Source organism: Muntiacus reevesi, chromosome 1 (assembly GCF_963930625.1).
Source record: "Muntiacus reevesi chromosome 1, mMunRee1.1, whole genome shotgun sequence".
Taxonomy (NCBI): domain Eukaryota; kingdom Metazoa; phylum Chordata; class Mammalia; order Artiodactyla; family Cervidae; genus Muntiacus; species Muntiacus reevesi.
In genome coordinates this window covers 201,280,471-201,299,806 of record NC_089249.1, presented here as the reverse complement: position 1 = coordinate 201,299,806, position 19,336 = coordinate 201,280,471, and the positions used below count along the sequence as shown (strand labels likewise).

At 36.2% G+C, this 19,336-nt stretch overlaps 1 protein-coding gene across 1 annotated transcript in view; it reads right to left on the bottom strand.

Annotated features, from left to right (window-relative positions):
- Nucleotides 1–19,336, bottom strand: part of MEIKIN (meiotic kinetochore factor) — a 136,381-nt gene that overhangs the window by 115,073 nt on the left and 1,972 nt on the right. The window contains exons 4-6 of the mRNA XM_065918164.1: nt 18,210–18,270; nt 9,975–10,112; nt 2,961–3,080 (exon numbers count right to left, since the gene is read on the bottom strand). Of these exons, the coding sequence (XP_065774236.1) occupies nt 2,961–3,080; nt 9,975–10,112; nt 18,210–18,270 (319 nt within the window). The remainder of the gene's footprint in view (nt 1–2,960; nt 3,081–9,974; nt 10,113–18,209; nt 18,271–19,336) is intronic.

The window sequence follows — 19,336 nt, the reverse complement described above, 5'->3', positions numbered from 1 at the left end:
TAATAATATATAATGGAATATAATCTGAAAAATACATATATACATAACACCTTGCTGTATACCTGAAACTAATACAATATTGTAAATCAACTATACCTCAATTTAAAAAAGAAAGAAAATACACAGGGCTTTGTTCATTTGTGTAAAAGAAACACAAAAAAGATAAAGCATAGGAGAGACTGCTTACCAAAAGGGGTGGGTGGAAATGGGGTAGAATGAAGAGGGCAAAGCATCATGGTAGCAGTACAAGAAAGATAAAGCAATACTCCTCTGATAATATTTTTTTGTATAACTATAATTCTTAGAACCATAGTAATGTTTCACATACCTTCACATAGCCCCCTCCCCCTGAATAAATAAACAAAACAAAACAGGAAGGGGGAATCAAAAACTGAATTCAACATTAAGAAGGAATATATTAATTACTATATAAAAACTGAATAATAATTTCAGTGAAAGTGGAGGAAAAGAACTAACCTATCTAATTTTGGAAAAGAGTCTGTTGATAGGACATTGTAATGCTAAAGACAAATAGAACTGTACATAAATGCTGTAGCAATTTCCTTAGCAAATGTATTTCTCACAGGGATCTGGGTTAACAAGTCTGAAACTTCTCTGTATGTATAATAGGATAAAGGAAGGAAGGGAGGGAAGGAGGAAGAGAGAGAGAGAGACAAAGCAAGAAAGAAGTGGATTTTAACCCATAAAATAAATATCCATGAGTTCATACTGATATAAATAAGTGAATAAATAAATGGCAGAAAATAGGTATTTTACAAAAAGAAATTTCAATTAATAAATTTAACTTGTAGCAGCAAAGTATTGATTGAAAATCACCATTACATGAACACCACAGTACGAACTGTTGCAGTCAAGTTCCTCTGATGAATGGTAGTATCAGTGGATGAAAGTTTGAGGAGAAACAGGACTTATGGAGTCATAAACTATCTTTTTTTTAGGTATTTATTAACTACAGAGGGAAACTAGTAACTTTACAGTGGAGAAAACCAGATATCACCTTAATCAAGTGAACATTAATATGACCAATAATAACATAAATGCACTGACATTAAGAATTCCTTAATAAAACATCATTTCTGTGGTATTCTTATCAAAAATTGCATAATCTCTTTCTAATCATGAGAAAACACTAGACAAATTCAAATTGAGGGACATTCTACAAAATAACTGATCAGTAATCCTCAAAAGTATCAAGCTTACAAAAGACAATGACTGAAGATCTGTCACAGTAGATTAAGGGAGAAATAACAATCTAATTTAACTTATATGCAGAGTACATCATGAGAAACGCTGGGCTGGAAGAAGCACAAGCTGGAATCAAGATCACCAGGAGAAATATAAATAACCTGAGATATGCAGATGACACCACCCTTATGGCAGAAAGTGAAGAGCTAAAGAGCCTCTTGATGAAAGTGAAGGAGGGGAGTGAAAAAGTTGGCTTAAAGCTCAACATTCAGAAAACTAAGATTATGGCATCCGGTCCCATCACTTCATCGCAAATAGATGGAGAAACAGTGGCTGACTTTATTTTTGGGGGCTCCAAAATGACTGCAGATGATGATTGCAGCCATGAAATTAAAAGACGCTTACTCCTTGGAAGGAAAGTTATGACCAACCTAGACAGCATATTAAAAAGCAGAGATATTAGTCAACAAAGGTCCATCTAGTCAAGGCTATGATTTTTCCAGTAGTCATGTATGGCTGTGAGAGATGAACTATAAAGAAAGCTGAGCACTGAAGAGTTGATGCTTTTGAACTGTGGTGTTGAAGACTCTTGAGAGTCCCTTGGACTGCAAGGAGATCCAACCAGTCCATCCTAAAGGAGATCAGTCCTGGGTATTCATTGGAAGGACTGCTGCTGAAGCTGAAACTCCAATACTTTGGCCACCTGATGCAAACAGCTGACTCATTTGAAAAGACCCTGATGCTGGGAAAGATTGAGGGCAGGAGGAGAAGGGAACAACAGAGGATGAGATGGTTGGATGGCATCACGGACCCAATGGACATGGGTTTGGATAGACTCCGGCAGTTGGTGATGGACAGGGAGGCCTGGCGTGCTGTGGTTCACGGGGTCGCAACGAGTCAGACATGATTGAGCGACTGAACTGAACTTTAACAATCTAATGCAATGTAGGATCTGAGATAGGATCCTGAATCAGAAGAAAAGACATTAGTGGAAAAACTGATGAAATGTGAATCAGGTCTGTAGCTAACAGTTTAATGCCAATGTAACTTCCTAATTATGACCATTGTATTATGCTGAAGAATTGATGCTTTTGAACTGTGGTGTTGGAGAAGACTCTTGAGAGTCCCTTGAACTGCAAGGAGATCAAACCAGTAAATCCTAAAGGAAATCAGTCCTGAATATTCATTGGAAGGACTGCTGCTGAAGCTGAAACTCCAATACTTTGGCCACCTGATGCAAAGAACTGACTCATTGGAAAAGGCCCTGATTCTGGGAAAGATTGAAAGCAGGAGAGAAGGGGATGACAAAGGATGAGATGGTTGGATGGCATCACCAGCTCAATGGACTTGAGTTTGAGTAAACTCTGGGAGTTGATGATGGACAGGGAAGCCTGGCGTGCTGCAGTACATGGGGTCACAAAGAGTCGGACATGACTGAGCAACTAAACTGAACTGATTATGGTTATAGAAGATAACATTTCAGAAAGCTGGATGGGAGGTATATGGAAACCCTTTTTAATATTTTTGCAACTTTTCTGCAAGTATATTTAAAAAATTCAAAATAAATGTTTTTAAAAAGTAAACCCGTATGTGCTTAAGTTACTTACTATTAGTCAGATATTGTGTGTAGCCAAAAGTAATCCTAATTGGTTAATTTAGCTAAAAAATCATTCAAGAGAAAAAATACTTTGCTTTTTCAATAATGACAAGGGTTTTCCCCCTTGTGACATGAGGAAAAAGAATGTGAAACTTACCTAAAATTGCAGAGAGATTTGAAAACTCAGGTACCTTCTCTATTGCTACCGCTTTACTTATGTCCAAAAGAGTAGAATTCCTACATGGCATGTTTTCTTCCAGCATGGGACACTCCCATTCTAAAAAAAAGCAGGGAGAAATGGCACAAAACTTTGAATAGCACACAAGTGGCAGGTTACCTTTTTCTCCCCAACTTAGGTTCCTAGCCCATACAAAGCTATGGTAATTGAAGAAAGTTTAGGTGAAGCATAAAGAAAAGCCTTGAAGACATCAGGATATTAAATAATCTTCGGACTTTTGCAATGCCCAAATACTCTTATTTCCTTTTCCCCATTTTCCCCATTATCCTCATATTATATAGCATATTTAGTTAGGCCAGTATTCAATGCAAACGTTATGATGATAAATCGTCATAAAAACACTGTCTTGAACTCTTTTGGTATATATACAATGACCACCTCTTGTTTTTCCTGGAGCCAATAAAGTCTTGTTTGTTTAGATTTTTCTGTATTCTTCATCTATTTAATCTTAAACCCTACCAAACTGTATAAATCCATTCTATTTATTCCATTCTCTGATGTTTTGAAATTTCATATTGTTTTGTCTTGGTGTTTTTTCATCTATTGTGCTAGACAGTGTATGGCCCTTTCAACCCAGAAATCATACTTCTTAGATCTAGAAACTGTTCTTGAGTTATATCTTTGGTGATTTTCTTCCTCCTGTTTATTTCATTATCCTTTTCTGAGACTCCTATTATTTGATATTAGATTTCATATACTACTTCTCTAACTAAACCTTTTTCTACTTTTTTTCCCTCCTGATTTTTTTCCCCCTGGGAAATCTCAATTTATCTTCTAATCCTTCTACCGAGGTTTCCATTTTGCTATTGCCTTTATTCTTTTTTTTACCCTTAAAAAAATTTTTTTTCATTTATTTTTATTAGTTGGAGGCTAATTACTTTACAATATTGTAGTGGGTTTTGTCATACATTGACATGAATCAGCCATGGTTTTACACGTATTCCCCGTCCCGATCCCCCCTCCCACCTCCCTCTCTACCCGCTCCCTCTGGATTTTCCCAGTGCACCAGGCCCGAGCACTTGTCTCATGCATCCAACCTTGGCTGGTGATAATTTATTCTTTTTTTAAAATTTATTCTTGAATATTCTCACTCCCCCTTTTATTAAATAGCATCCTGTTCCTAATCAAGGGATGCAATATACATATTTTTATCTCAAGGAAGACTTTTTCCCCCAGTATCTTCCTTGTATTCCTATTTCTGTTTGGTTTCTTCTCTTATTTTTAATTTTATTGTGGTGGGAACACCTAACATGAGACCTACCCTCAAATGTGAGAGTACAATAGAGTATTGTTAACTATAGGCACAATGTTGTGCAACACATCTCTAGAATCTATTATTCATCTTGCATAACTAAAACTCTACCTGTTGATTAGCAACTCCCCACATCTCCTTCTCCTTGGGCCCTGGCAACCAACATTCTACTCTCAACTGCTATAAATCTAACTACTTTAGATATCTCATACAAGTGGAATCATACAGTATCTTTCTGCCTGTGACTGGCTTATTTTACTTGCCATAATGTCCTCAAAGTTCTTCTGTAGTGTTGCATATAGCAGAATATCCTTTTTAAAGGCTGAATAATATTCCATTGTATGCATATACCATATTTTCTTTATCTATTCATCCATCAGTGGTCATTGGGCTATTGTGAAAAGTCTGTAATGCACATGGGAGTTCAAATATCTCTTCTAGATCCTGACAGTAATTATTTTGAATAAATACCCAGAAGTGGGATTGCTGAATCACATATGTTACTTCTATTTTAAATTTTTTGAGTAACTGCCATATTGTTCCATTGCAGCTTCACTATTTTACATTCCTATCAACAGTGTACAAAAGGAAATCCAGTTTCTCCATATCATTGCCAACACTTACCTTTAAAAAAAAAAAAACCATCCTAATAGTTGGGAGGTCATATCTCACTGTGATCTTGATTTGCATTTCCCTGATGGTTAGTGATCTTTTCATATACCTGCTGACCATGTGACTATCTTCTTTGGGGGAAATATGTTTGTTCAAGTTGTCATTTTTAAAAATCAAGTTATTTGGATTTTTTCCTATTGAATTGTGGAGTTTCTGATATATTTTGGATATTAATCCCTTATCAGATATGTGGATTCTAAATATTCTCCCTTTTTATAGGTTGTTCATTTGTTGATTGTTTCTTGTGCTGCGCAGAAGCTTTTCAGTTTTATCTAGGCCTACTTGTCTAATTTTGCTTCTGTTGCCTGTGTTTTGGTGTCACATCCAAGAAATAACTGCCAAGACCAATTGTCATGAAGCTTTTCCCCTATGTTTCTCCTAGGAGTTTTATAGTTTTTGGTCTCACATGTAAGTCCTTACTATATTTTGAGCTGACTTTTTTGTATAAGATAAGGGTCCAATTTCATTCTTTTGTATATGGCTATCCAGTTTTGTCAACATCATTTGTTGAAGAGACTATTTCTTCCACGTTGTGTATTCTTGGCACTCTTGTTAAAGATCAAATGTCTTTATGGACTTAGTTCTGGGCCCTCTATTCTGTCCTACTGGTCTATATCTCTGTCTTTACTCCAGCACTATAATGTTATGTTTACTATAGCTTTGTAATATACTTTGAAATCAGTTAAGTGTTAATTTTCTGCCCAGATGTTCTATCCATTATTAAAAGTGGGAGTACTGAAGTCTCCTATTATGACTGTATGCCTATTCCTACCCTCAGTTATGCCAGTGTTTACCTTCTATGTTAGGTGCTTTGATGTTGGGTGGATATTTATTCATAACTGTTGAGTGTTTTAATTGATCCTTTATTTGATTTATTCTTCCTTGTCTCTTATAAAAGTTTCTGACTTAGTCTACTTTTTATCTGATATAAGTACAGCCCCTTGTGCTCTCTTTTGGTCACAATTTACATGGAGTGCCTTTCCCCACCCATTTACTTTCAGTCTATGTGTGCCCTTAAATCTTAAGTGAGTCTTTTGTAGACAGCATACAGTTGGATTATTTCTTCAACCCATTCAGCCACTCTTCTCTTTTGATTGGGTTTAATCCATTTATACTTTTGATAGAGGATGATTATTGATAGAGAAGGATTTACTATTACAATTTTGTTAACTGTTTTCTGTTTTATAGTTATTTTGCCCCTCTTCCCTCTCTTGCTCCTCTGTCTTTCATTGATTCTTTTATATTGATATGCTTTGACTCCTTTCTATTTTTCTTTTATGTATCTTCCATAGGTACTTATGGGGCTTACATAAAACATAGTTTTAATAGTCTATTTTACACTGATAGCAATTTAACAAAAACTCTACGCTTTTACTTCACCCCTCAAACACATTTTGCAGTACTGATGTTATAATTTACCACCTTTCATATGGTATAGCCATTAACATATTTTTATAATTATATTTGTCTTTTAACTTTTATACTAGAATTAAGAGTGATTTATATGTCACTGTTATAGTATCAGTGCATTTGTTTATATACTTACCAATGAGTTTTATACTCTCATATGCTTTTTTTGTTGTTGTTTGTTTTTTATTTTTTTTCTACTATTTTTTTTTTATTAGTTGGAGGCTAATTACTTCACAACATTTCAGTGGGTTTTGTCATACATTGATATGAATCATATGCTTTTATATGGCTGTTTAGAGTCCTTTGTTCTAACTTGAAGAACTCCCTTTAGCACTTCTTGTAAGGCAGGGCTAGTGACGATTAACTCCTTCAGCCTTTGTTTGTTTGGACTTCTCTTCATTTCTTAAGGATAGTTTTGCAGGCTTCAGTATTACTGGTTGGAAGTTTCTTTCTTTCAGCACTTCGTCTATTTACTTCCACTCTCTTCTAGCCTGCAAGGTTTCTGCTGAGAAATCCATAAATAGTCTAATAAGGTCTCACTGTATATATCAAGTTGCTTTTTATATTACTGCTTTCAAAGTGCTTTTTCTTTGACTTTTGACAGTTTGACTATGTGCCCCCATGTGAATTTCTTTGGTTCATCTCATTTGAGGTTTGTTGGGGTTCCTAGGTCTGGATGTACACTTCCTTCTCCAGATTTAGGAAGTTTTCAGCAACCATTTCTGTGAAGAAACCTTCTGGCCCTTTCCTTCTCCCTCCCTCCCTCCCTCCCCACTTCCCTTTTCCCTTGATCTGTTTTCTTGCGTTCTGCAAGTGTCAAACTTTCTTCATTCTTTTATATTCTTTTTCCTTTTAGCTCCTGTGACTGGATAATATCAAATGACTTATTTTTTAATTTGCTGATTCTTTCTTCCAATTGATCTTTTACTTTTTTCCTTAGTGCATTTATTGTTTTTCTCAGCTCTAAGATTTTTTTTTATTCTTTTTGAAAAATCTCTTTCTTATAATTCTCACTTTTTCCATACATTGTTCTCCTGAGTTCTTTATGAACATTTGTTGAATGTCTTTATGACAATCATTCAAAATTCTCTGTCAGGTAGTTCATACATTTCCATTTAATCAGAGTCACTTTCTGGAGCTTTATCTTATTCTCATTTTTTGGACCATGTTTCCCTGTTTCTTCTTTCTCTTTAGTCATTTGTGTTGGTGTCTGCACATTAGATAAAACAGCCAGCTTTCCCATTCTGTAAACAGATAGGCCTCATACAGGAGAAAATCTTCATCAGTCTTTCCAACCAGGATCTTCTCAAACCTTCTTGCTAGTTCAAACCAGAGTCTTTGTTTTCAGTGGCCATGAGGCATCTAGAATATAACAAGTCCTATCACTGCTCTAAGACAGATGAGACAAAAGCTAGTCCCTTGGACAGCCCCAGAAATGTTGGAATGTTGAACACAGTCCAAATCTTTCCCTTCCCAAAGAGAAGCCAGGATCTAGTGAATGTTCTCATGCTAGGATAAACTGGTATCTTTGTTTCAGCACTCATCGGACTTCTAGAGTATGTCAGGTCCTGCCAGCACTCTGAGGCAGACAAGTCAGTACTCCATTCTTTGGTTATCTCCAAATAATTGAGAGCTTTTGGCACATAGTTCAGTCCTTTCCCTTCCTCCCTAGGGAAAATCTGGGAGCTGAAGTTTTCCTGCCAATTGTATGGTGCTGTATGGTAGATGTGAATTACGATGAAAGGGTTCTTGAGTTTTTCTACTTGCTTTGATGTGACTGGTTTCGAGCTTGCCTGGGGTTGTTGTTGAATTGGTGTGTCCATGGGGAAAGGCAAGTCTAGAGTTTACTATTCCAACACCTTACTGACTTACTACCATATTTTGCTGTTTTGACCCCTATGCTTTATGTTAGAGAATTCATCAGAAGTATGGTAGTCCTTGCCTTTTACTCATATTTGAGAGGGGGCCCTAAATGGCTAAGTGGGATCTCTATGGCTTAGCTGGGGCTGGCCACATTGGCAACTTCACTGTAGGGTTCCTGTCAGTTTCACTGAAGCACTACTGAGGTCAGTATCTTTTGATACTTTCTTTAGGGTTGCTCAGATTTCTCAGGAAAAAACTTCCATTTTCCTGCCTGGAAGTTTCAGTTCTGGGTGCTAGCATTCTAGAAGCTGAATAGAGAAATGGGCTATTGGGTTAGCATGAGACTAAGCATTGGGTGAGCAGTCCCACAATTTGGAATGTACATTTGCATTTAACTACCCCTTTCTGCATTCACTACAGTATCTGAAGCAGTAGGCTTTTTCTATATAATAACACTGAAATCTCAGTGGCATAAAATGAAAGCATTTCTTTCTTACACCTGTCTACTATTTGGCTCAAGCAGCTCCGCTTCAGGCTATAGGTCGGGTGATCAACTGGGGCAGCTCTCCGAAGTCTGCAGTCTGCCCAGGGCTATCCTGCTCTGTATCTCTTATTCTGGAGTTCAATAATAGAGGTAGAAGCTAATTAGGATATGCGTATGGTCCCTGACTCACAATGATTCAGCTTAAGAGTTTTTCCCATCATAAGTGGAAGAAGATTTGCATTTTCCTCATGATAGAAAAGGATAGGGGGACAAAACCAATTATGTACGCACATATCAAAAGTTTGCTTATGTATCACTCACTGATATCCATGTTGCCCAAAGTCATATGGCCAACCCCAAAGCCAAAGAGTGAGAAAGGAAACTTCACCCACCATGAGGCTATGACAAGGTAAATGACAACATTTCAAAATACCATGATATCCCTGCTATTAACAGTGCTTAGTTCAGGGTCCCTCTGTTTCAAAACACCCCGAAGAATAAATTTCTAGGAAAGGAGAAAGAGAAGTCACTACAATTTTTGTATTTTGGACACAGCTTTTTACAAGTATTTTACAAACCACATTGAAAGCTTTTCTGGGATACTATAGTATTCTATAAACTAGCTTGTTTCAGGGGTATTCCCATTGTTGATTCAGGATTCAGCTTTTTCAAGTCCACTTTATCATACCATTTGCTCTCTAGCTTCCCAAACTTTATGCTTTATTCTTTCTCATTCTCTTTACTCTTATGTGTTTATGTCTTTTTAAAAAAGTCATTTTCTGCCATTGCACAAAGTTGTGGAAGAAGGCATATGTTCAATCTACATCATTAAAAAAAGGCTGTTAATTATACATATGGCAAACATAAATAACTGATAATTTATAGAAAAAATTCAAGCAGGGAGATGGTCCAGTCAACCTTTGAATTACTGAAAAGTAAGAGAAGTATAGGAAATAAAAGATAACCCATAGTTCAAGAGAACAAATATACATATGTTATGTATAAAGTTGCTTAATATTAACAACTGGATATGTATTACATGTAAATGCTAATCTCTTCATCTTTTCCTGATCTGGGTGGTTTTGATCTATAGTCCTATGTGACTGAGTGTGGAACACAATGGATAGTGGGCAGAGAGGTTTTGGTGAGGAAGATAAGTATACCTTCTCAAAAGGAACATTATTCATTGCAGAATTTGTAGACAAAGGAGCAGCTTCTATGGAGGAGCAACTTAAGATTGAAATTTTCTCACCTAAATAATCTGATCCTCTGAAGAGCTCAGGTGATGGGAAGCTACTTAAATTCTCTTCGGAACTCTTGTATTCTGTAGAAGGGTCTGTAAATGAATAACTTAGAAGAGAGCCAGAAATATCATGCTGCAAACTTAGTCCTATAGAATAAACAAGCAAAAAGAGTAAAATGTTTCAACAGTAAACAGATTCAAAATCCTAAGAACTTAAACTTGTAGAAATATACATGCAGTTGTATACTAGTAATGTAAAATTACACATAAAAGTGAAAAGGCATGTGAATTGTATACAATCTTAAATTGTACTTGAATTTCAATCTTAGAATATAAGTCTATTTTTGCTATGAAGAAAATGCAATATAAACCCCTTCCATTGTTTTTCAAAGTTTTATAAATTTATTCTTTCCCTACTTTGGTTCAGTTATAATTCTTGACTCAAAAATACAAATTTTATCAAGTATACCTTAATAATAAATATAAATAAATAAAATGCATACCTAATTTTTCAAGTGCAAGTTTTATATATAAGTAACCCATTAACTGTAAGCTGACTAGCTGAGAAGAAGAAAGGGTGATTCTAGTTATTCCATTTAAAAAACAATGAGCAAAACATAGATTCAAGGGAACACAGATCAAAGGAACTGAACAGAGTCCAGAAATAGACTTACATGCATAAGAGTAACTTATTTTTGACCAAGACGCAAAGGCAATTCAATGGAGAAGGGATATTCTTTCAAACAAATTATGTTGGAACAACTGTATATCCACATGAAAAAGCAAAACAAAATAAAATAACTTGCATTCATATCTTCCATCATATAAAAAATTAACTATAAATGCATCATGATTCTAAATGCAAATCCTAAAACTACGGAATTCTACAAAAAACAGAGGATAAAATCTTCATGACACTGAGTTAGGTAACAATTTCTTTAATGTAACAATTAAAGAATGATTCATAAAAGAAAAGCAGTGATAAATCGGGCTTCAGCAAAGTTTAAACCTTCTATTTCAAAGAGACAAGCCACAGAGTAAGAGAAAACATCTGTAAATGGACTGGAATCCAGAATATAAAGAACTCCAAAAATTCAATAATAAGAAAACAAACATCTCAATAGGAAATTGGGGGAAATATATGAACATAAAATCTCTCTAATTCAGAAGTCTTAGAGTCATCCCTGTGAGAGCAGACAATGAAAATCTTTCCAGTAAATGACAGGGATAGAACTTAGAATTTACTTGAAGAACCAGAAGGTTTAGTAAGAAAAGAGAAAATATACTCTACTATAGACAGTTAGCATTTATGAAACATTCCTAACATGATAAAACAGAGGTCAACACTAACAGAAACTGGTGGAGTGTGGGATAAGGGATGAAAGGAGAACATCACTCTTAAAACCCATTATCTTCTGCCCTAGAGTTGACTTATATCTATCTCTGCTCATTCTTTACCTACCCAAGACTACTAACTCTTTATCCTTCCCACTTTGACCTCACCACATCTTTTTCTTTCACTCCAACCCCCTCCTTAATGTTGACAACTGTTTTCAATGTGGCCACCTCCTCCAGCCACCAGTGCACCACTTAAATTGACCTACTCAAGCTACCACCCTTCTTCACCTCTTCAGATGTCAGAGTCAGGCTCTTCCTCTGAGTATGATTCTCTTCCCATACTTCAACTGTCCCAGAGTGTCCTTCCCTGTCCTTGCTACTTTTCTCACTGTCTTCATCCTTCTCATTCTCGGTTGCAGCATCTCTCGTGCCGTCTACCTCTCAAAATTCTATGAATACCACTCTCAGGAGAGAAAATCCTTCCACCAAACTCCAGAATTCCAACTGGGCTCAGAAACTAGGAAAGCCCTGTACTCACGCCCGGGGAAACTTGGTAGAGAAAAGAATAAACAAATGTTCCTGACTATAATAATAGAAGGCTGCTCCTGGTGTCACAAGAAAGAAATGTAAATGCATTTTAAAATTACATTTATATCAAATTATACATTTTAAAAACTCAGTTCTACAAATTTTTAGCAAAAACTACCACCTCTTAAAGGAATTTAAAAAAAAGTTGCAACCTCTTGTCTCATAACTCCCTATCATAATGAGACAAATGTTTTCAAGCCTATTAACTCTATTGTTTTTTATACATTTATATTTATAAATTAAATGTATTCAATGATTCTGTTATTATAATTGCTTAAATATATTTACAGCTGAACCATCTACTATGAGCTCTATTATTTATGTCACATTTTTGCTACAAGTTCTTATTTTTCCTTTGAGTTATTGATTACCTAACTTTCAATTAGTTTTCTAAGTACCTATTTCATCTCAATTTTTTGCAAAAGTATAAATTTCCTCTCAATTAAAAAAAAATGCCAGGTTATCTATCAGTTCTTTCCTTCCCTTCCTTTCTTCTTCCCTTCCTCTCTCTCCTCCTTTTTCTTCCCTTCCTTTTTTTCTTTTTTTAAAGTACTGCTACTGGAGATCTCTTACACTTGCTTAAATTGGGATTGACTGTCTGCTAGACATGCTGCACAGATGTCCTCCTGGGATTTCCCTTTACCCTGATCCTAAGAAATTCTTTTATATATTTCATGTGTTAGAGCCTTTGATTTCTGGATTTCATGATTTCTTCCTTATTGATTTCCTTTCTGGTTTTGTTGGAATATCTTCTTCATTTCCTGAGAAAAGGTGCATAGAAGACCTGTTTGAAAATTTCTTTATACTATCTTCCTATCTGAGTGATTGTTTAGCTGAGTACAGAATTCTAGGCCAGTATATTGAAAAGACTGATGCAGTCTTTAGTGTTAGACAGATTTAAACCTCACTGTTCCAAGTTCCCCTTCTGTCCCATATCTGTACAAGTTGATGAGCCCTGGTGCTCCATCTTCTGGCAAAAATGGCATGCTAAAGCCTCATCCCAGCCCCACTCTAACCACCTAAACACCCCAACCCAGTCTCCCTTCCCTGCTCTCTCAAGCCACTTTCAGTCCTGTCCAGGAAGACACTCTCCTCTCTAGGAGGCCTCATTATATCAGTAATAAACCCTTCCACACCCTCTTGGTATGTGAGTGGCATCATTAATCTTGAAATTTAAAACAAATTTTGGGTGAGGCTTTATCCTATCTCTGCAAAATCTGTTCTCTTCAGAAAAAGTGCACTTTTCCACAATGTTTTAGCCTCTAGAGTTGCTTCTAAGATGTTCAATGTTATTCACATTCTTGATTGCTTATTTGCAATAGGTAATTTCTTTTCCTCTGAAAAACAGAAGGATTTCTCTCTTTATCCCGAAGATTTTTAAATTACATGACATTGTGTCTTGGTATGGGTCTTTTTCATTCATTGTGATGGGCAGTTGGTAGGCTCTCTCAATATGTACACTCATGATCATTTTTACTTCTAAAAAAATTTCCAGTTTCATGTGCTTAATAATTTCATTCCTGTTTACTTTATAATATCTGGAACTACTGTTTTTCAGATATTAGAATGCCTGGACTCAGGTTATAATTTTTCTTTTTAAAATAGCAGCTTTATTGAAATACAATTCATACTCCACAAATCCCAATCTTTTAAAGGATACAATTTGGTGGGTTTTAGTTTACTCACAGAGTTGTGTCACCACTATTTCTTTTATCTTCTCTTTAATATCTGTTCAACTTCTGGAGTATTTCTTTAAATTGATCACCCAATCCTTCATAGAATGTTTTATTCCTGATTTCATATTTTCAAGAATTCTTTTTGTTCCCTGAATGCTCCTTTTTTTTGAAGCCTACACTCATTTCATGGACATGTTTCTTCATCACACTGAGGATAATAATGAAAATATGACTTAAAAATAAGGGAACCCTCTTACACTGTTGGTGGGAATGCAAACTAGTACAGTCGCTATGGAGAACAGTGTGGAGATTCCTTAAAAAACTGGAAATAGAACTGCCATATGACCCAGCAATCCCACTCCTGGGCATACACACTGAGGAAACCAGATCTGAAAGAGACACGTGCACCCCAATGTTCATCGCAGGACTGTTTATAATAGCCAGGACATGGAAGCAACCTAGATGCCCATTAGCAGATGAACAGATAAGGAAGCTATGGTACATATACACAATGGAATATTACTCAGCCATTAAAAAGAATACATTTGAATCAGTTCTAATGAGATGGAAGAAACTGGAGTCCATTATACAGAGTGAAGTAAGCCAGAAAGATAAACACCAAAACAGTATACTAATGCATATATATGGAATTTTAAAAGATGGTAATGATAACCCTATATCCAAAACAGAAAAAGAGACACATTTGTATACAACAAACTTTTAGACTCTGTGGGAGAAGGCAAGGGTGGAATGTTCTGAGAGAATAGCATTGAAACAAGTATACTATCAAGTTTGAAACAGATCGCCAGCCCAGGTTGGATGCATGAGACAAGTGCTCAGGGTTGGTGCACTGGGAAGAACCAGAGGGATGGGATGGGGAGGGAGGTGGGAGTGGGGATCGGGATGGGGAACACATGTAAATCCGTGGCTGATTCATGCCAATGTATGGCAAAAAACACTACAATATTGTAAAGTAATTAGCCTCCAACTAATAAAAATAAATGAAAAAAAAAGTTTTCTTGCATTGTCTGTGTTCTTCAAGTTTCTTTTTATTTGGTATCTAACTTTTATTTTATGCATATAAAATCTGTATAATTCCTTAAATGTCTGGTCATTCTTGAATGTCTAAGAAGGAGGGACTAAATAGTGGCTGGAAACTGGATTCATAAGAGAGGTTGAGGAAGCAATATGGGCTTTACTGAAGGGTTCTTGGACAGGAACCAGGTAATTACTGTCAGAATACAGGTCTTCTCCTGGTCAGAGAAGTTTCCAAGAGAGGAACCCTCCAGGCTCTTAACTGGGGTGTATTTTCCTGAGTGTGATGAGTCTGAGATAAGTAAACAGACTTTACTTAATTCCCTTCCCTCCTCCTCCCACCCCCCACTGCTAGTTTTCAGTATAGCACCCCTGCCCTCAGCAGTACCGAGCATGCCTTTGCTTCAGAGTCTCTGGACAGCCATGGGGGGAATAAAAGTAGCTGCCCGGCTACGCTGTCCAGGCGGAGGGATCAAAGTATCTAACTGCAACTTTTAAAGATTTCCAAAAATTCTATTTTCAACATTATCCCTACCTATTCCTTCACAAATATGTCTCTAATTTCTGAACCTTCAATCTGCATTGTTTCACTTCGTGGTTTGCCCTAGGTTTTGGCCTTTTTTTTTTTTCTATTAGGACTATTAAACTTAATTCATTTACGTTGCAGATTCCAAACTTTTGTTGATTATCTCTCGTCAGCTAAGGTTTCTTCTCTTTTTCTCTACGTTATGGCCTCATGCCTTTTTTATGCCTTTATTGATATTTTAGTGTTTTCAGAAGGAATAAATATGTTCAATCCTCCATATTAAACATGAAATCCTGAGTTAATTTTAATCATGTTGCAAAATTTCTAGATTCCAAGACAGAATTAAAACAATTATATGTTAAATAGAATTCTGTGGGTTGCTCAAAACCTAACCATTTATATTTTATTGTAGTATAAAGTATTCTAGGTCTCAAATATCAATCAAATATCAAACAAACTCAGATACAGCTAGTTTGCTAATTAGAGACAGTCTGTCTTCTATTTTCTCATACCTTTCACACATCAACTTGATAAAGCTAGTAACCAAGGACATTTATCATATATTTAAACTATAATTTCTTAAAATATTGATTATGATACAATTGTTTATTTCCTCTAAAAAGAGTAGAAAACTCATTCAACAAGCATTTAAAATTATGTCTCAAGCATGGAATAGGAAGATAAAAGGCAGTGCTTATTCTCAACAGCTTTAGAGCTTAGAGGAACAAATATTATACTGTTGTTTTGAGTCCTATGTTTTGAGTGCCATGGAACTACTAGGAAAGAACAACTCATCTAGAAAGAGAGAAGAGCAGTCAGGAGAGGCTTCCAAAAGAGATGGCACCTGAATCTGTATTTGAAGAACTAGCAGAAGTTAACTAGGCAAAGAAGGAAGAAGAAGGAGGGAAAAGCATTTGTTAAGCACTTCCCATATTCTTTTACACTATATTTTAAGAAAATTCCTGTATTTTCTACCTAGCTAATTTGATTTTCAGCTGAATACATCCCAATATTAGGTTGGTTTATTGTTTTAAAATTTTATATTTTTAGTTTTCAGGGACTATAATTTTTTATAGCAGCCTATTACATTATGGATTCAATTGCCTCTTGTCTCTAAAGAGATATTTAAAGTTTACTATCATTCCTTCAGGTTTTGATTCTTTTGTTTGGTTCATTTGTGTCCTCTCTTTCATGGCACTGGTATTCTTCAAAGATTTGACTGTTTTTGATTGTCTGTTCATATGTCTATTTGAGAATTTCTGTTTATAGAGGCAGAGAATATAAATTCTGAAAAAAAAAACAAGCTACCTCTGGAGATTTTAGAAGAGTGATGTGACATTCTGGGGACTTATGTTCTGAGTGGGGGTGATCTCCTGCATTTTCTGGGCATTGTGGCTACACGAGAGTGCGTGCAAGCTCACTCACTAAGTTGTGTCTGACTCTTTGTGATCCTATAGACTGTAGCCCACCAGGCTCCTCTGTTCATAGGATTTTCTAGACAAGAATACTGGAGTAGGTTGCCACTTCCTTCTCCAGGGGATCTTCCCGACTCAGGGATCGAGCTCATATCTCCTGAATTGGCTGGTGGGTTCTTTATCACTGAGCCACCTGGAAAGTCCTAGGTTACATGGGGGCACTGCCCTATTTGGCTAGTATCCACACTCGAAGTCTCCTATATCAGAATTCCCACTTCAGAGAGCCATTATGTATCTTTTCCCTGGGATTAACAAGTGTAGCATAATCTATATTTTTTAACTTCTCTGCCCCTTTGCTACCCATATGGCAATCTGGAGTTACTTCAGACTCTTCTGCTCCTCTCTCCAGCTCCAACATTGATCCTAAGGAGCCAAAATGAAGTCTTAGTTCACTTTGCTAGGCAGTAATTCCTAGGGTTCTGACCTGGCAGCAAGCACTAAGTTGCCAGTGTTCCCAATATGAGAAGGGATGAGAAGGGGGCCAGGTCATACACTGCTTAAATGCAGTGCTTAATCCATCATCTTGACAATTCCTTCAGGGTCCCGTCTATTACAGTGTTTCACCTTTACTGACCAAGTGTTTTGAGTTAAGTGCATCTCCAGAGCTACTCTTACCTCTGCAGTGGTTTTTCTCTGCTCTTCATATATTCATCAGTCTGATCTCATCTGTCTTTAAGAATTCCTCAGGCTTTCTGGTGTAGTAATGACATCCTTTTTTGTTTTCAAAAATAAGTTCAATTACACCAAATTTCTATCAGTAGCCCTCCATGTTCAACTCCCTATTTGAATTACTAGTCATCTTAAAGGCACCCATTACTTAATATATTAAAGAGAGAATTTATGATTTCCCTCTCAAACAAGATTTTTTCAGTGAATGGCAGCACCACCTTACAGTCAGTTATGCAAACCAGAAACACATGTCACCTTTGACACCTCCATCTTCAATCTTCATCTGTAAATTCTGTCAATTTCATTTCCTACAATAACCATATGTATATCCACTTCTTTCCATTTCCAGTGTCACCTGTTAGTATAAAAGGCCATCATGCCTCCCCTTTACTATTGCAGTAGCCTCCCAAAGGACGTCTATTAACATCCACTTCTGCTTCTTCCCATACAGTGACTAAAAAATATGAACATATTATTCCCTATTTAAAAGACTTCAGCAGCTTCCTGCTGCTCCAAAGATAAATATCTTTGGCATGGCCTACAAGGCTATGGGAGGTCTCGGCCTGTCCAGCCTTATCTTATTATCACATTTCCTCCTATGTTCCCTCTGCCTGGATTTCTCTTTATTCATCTTTCTGTATAGTTAAGCTCTACATTTCTTCAGATCTCATGTAAATTACCACTCCCTCATGGAAGCCTTCTCTAATCTCTTCAACTAAATTCAGTTACAGTCAAGTCTACCTCACTTTTATAACACCTATCACAATTGTGTTTGAAGGCTTTGAGGATGAAGTCCAGAGCACAGGCAGAAGGATTCAACTTGGACCAGGAGAAAGACATTTTTTCTACTGAGATGGGAAGAGAAGACAGATAGATACAAATGGATGCTTATGTTTGTAAGAAAGTAAGTTGAAGGAGTTCACATTGCCAGTCTTACCTGTTACTTGTTTAATACTTGATGAACTACTATCAGTCTGGAGGTCATCTGTCACTGACTCCTATATGAAATAAGAATTAAACATATAGCACAAATTATGAGATGGAATATTTTTATATTATAATACTATAAAAACATTGATTTGGTTATTTTAAAAACACAAAACTAATGTCAACTTTGTGTATCACTTTCATATTTAAAACATTTTTCAACTTATTGATATAGATGTAATCTGATATTTAATATTAAATCTTAAAATATAATACTATGGACATATCTAGGGTGTCAAAAATATACTAGTCAATAACTATTGTGGGATAAACCAGCAAAGTGAAAATGAAAGTCACTCAGTTATGAAAATCAAAGTCACTCAGTCATGTCCGACTCTTTATGACCCCATGGACTTATACAGTCCATGGAATTCTCCAGACCAGAATACTGGAGTAGGTAGACTTTCCCTTCTTCAGGGGATCTTCCCAACCCAGGGATAGAACCCAGGTCTCCCACATTGCAGGAGGATTCTTTACTGTCTGAACTACCAGGGAAGCTCAAGAATACTGAAGTGGGCAGCCTAGCCCTTCTCCAGTGGGTCTTCCTGACCCAGAAATCCAACTGCGGTCCCCTGCATTGCAGGCAGATTCTTTACCAGCTGAGCTACCAGAGAAGGGAAGTCCCTGATAAACCAGCAACGAGAAGATAAAGATGAATATTTCTCTATCCCCTAGGCAAGAAGGATTTTTTCCCCCTCTAAATACAAAAGCAAAATAAATAAAAAGAAAATGATAAATAGGTCTAAAATACCAAAAGTAAAATAAAAGGCAAACAATGTGGAAATATTTGTTACATATGTGTGTAAAGTACAACTATCTTCAATATATAAGGAATGAGTATTTCACAAAGTTACATAAATGGCCAACAAAATGAGAAAAAGTATCAACTTTAGTAGCTTTCAAAGAAATGGAAAGTAAACAACATCCTACTTTTCATCTATCAAATCTATCTATCTATCTATTTTTAAGTTTCAGATAAGATGGTGCCAGCTGGACAGAATGAAATAAATAAAATAAAAATTTTAAACATAATCCAACCCTTGACCCACTGCAACACATTTATCTTAGGATAACAAT